This window comes from Propithecus coquereli, unplaced genomic scaffold (assembly GCF_000956105.1).
Source record: "Propithecus coquereli isolate 6110/MARCELLA unplaced genomic scaffold, Pcoq_1.0 Scaffold279, whole genome shotgun sequence".
Lineage (NCBI taxonomy): Eukaryota > Metazoa > Chordata > Mammalia > Primates > Indriidae > Propithecus > Propithecus coquereli.
The window spans coordinates 1040275-1041810 of NW_012148385.1; the positions used below are offsets into that span (position 1 = coordinate 1040275).

The 1536-nt window shown below is 33.7% G+C and overlaps 1 protein-coding gene across 1 annotated transcript in view; it reads right to left on the reverse strand.

The window, feature by feature from the left end:
• The window catches only part of STAT4 (signal transducer and activator of transcription 4), a 101729-nt gene that overhangs the window by 33167 nt on the left and 67026 nt on the right, over positions 1-1536 (reverse strand). The window contains exon 4 of the mRNA XM_012647922.1: positions 851-1002. Coding sequence (XP_012503376.1) covers positions 851-1002 — 152 coding nt within the window. The remainder of the gene's footprint in view (positions 1-850; positions 1003-1536) is intronic.

Below are 1536 nucleotides of genomic sequence, written 5' to 3' on the forward strand. Positions count from 1 at the left end.
AATCCCTAGAGAGTATTTCTGCCATGTGATCAACCTAGTGTTGATCAGTTAGTACCAATTTGATGGTGAGTACAAATGGATCCCGTTCTTCTGCTCTTTTGGTGCCTCACTTTGGATAATGGGATAGTATTTATATTTGATTGCATATGTGCATACATAGACAGGATATATTTATGGTACATGACAGGATGTTTTAATATATGTATACATTATAGAATGGTTAAATCAAGCTAAATAATATGCATTATTACCTAAAATACTTCTTCGTGGTAAGAATACTTAAAATCTACTTTCTTAGTAATTTTCAAGTATACCATGTGTTGTTAACCATAATCACCATGATGTACATTAGATCTCTTAAACTTAGTCCTCCTGACTGAAATTTTGTATCCTTTATCAACATACTTAACACAATAAATCACTAAGCTGAAAGTACAAAATTAACGTTTAACTTTAAATGTATCCTAAGATACACATTTAAAAAGTCAATATCTATTTTCATGATTTTGAAGCTAGTGCTTCCTTACTATGTCCTTAAAGAGAGTGTATTGCTAGTTTCAAAAATTTATTTGCATCTTTTAAGACTGATATCTTGTATGTGAAAATTAAGCAATTCTTAGGCATTCTACAGAAGCTTCCTTTTATTCCCTACACACAAAGGAATGAAAATTAAGAACAGTTATACTATTCCATCGATTGTTTTCAACTGCAGAGTTCCCAGCTGCTAATAAGCCATCGGTAGGCTGAATGAAACGGCGTTCTGGTCTAAACCTGCATTCTCTGGCTGAGTGACACTGAAGTTTTGTACTTCCTGTGGTTTTCACTAGAAACGGAAGTGAATTCATTTTACCAGTTTTGAAGCTGGTCGAGCCCGTTGTGGAGTGGACCTCCGATGCAGGCGATTTGCTGCCTCCGCTTCCAGTCTTGTAGCTCTTCTATGAGCATGTTGTTCATTAACAGGTCCGTCTCGTTAACTATTTGTGTCATCTTACTGAGCGCTTCCTAAAAACAAAGGTGATTACTGAAGAGATTTTCATAAGAAACAACCAGAATCACTCAGATTTCAACTTATAAAACAATGTGGCCTGGGAGATAAAGTCTTGGTTAAAATTTTGACCAAATATAAAGAATGACCACAGTTTAACATTCTCATAAATGTGTTTCAGGATAAAAATGTTGAATTTGTAACTCCTGTGGCAACAATATTGAATCTTATTGTCATAAAACTATATATTTGCTTTTTAGAAGGATGTTTATAAATTTAATTTTTAAAAACAAACACGGCTAAACATTTATTTGAAAACAAACTGACTAAAATTTGAGGCTTTCTGTGTTAATTTTTATTAGGACTTTATCTGGGCTTTGGGAGGCATAGTGGAGAATATAACTTTTGATGGCCTAGGGGTTAGAAGATAAGAATTCTGTCTTCGCTTTGTTACAAGCTGTATGAATTTGGACAAAGCATTTAGTCTTGCTGAAACTTGGTCTTCTCATCTATACAATCAGGTAAATAGATTGAATTATTTTCAAAGTTCC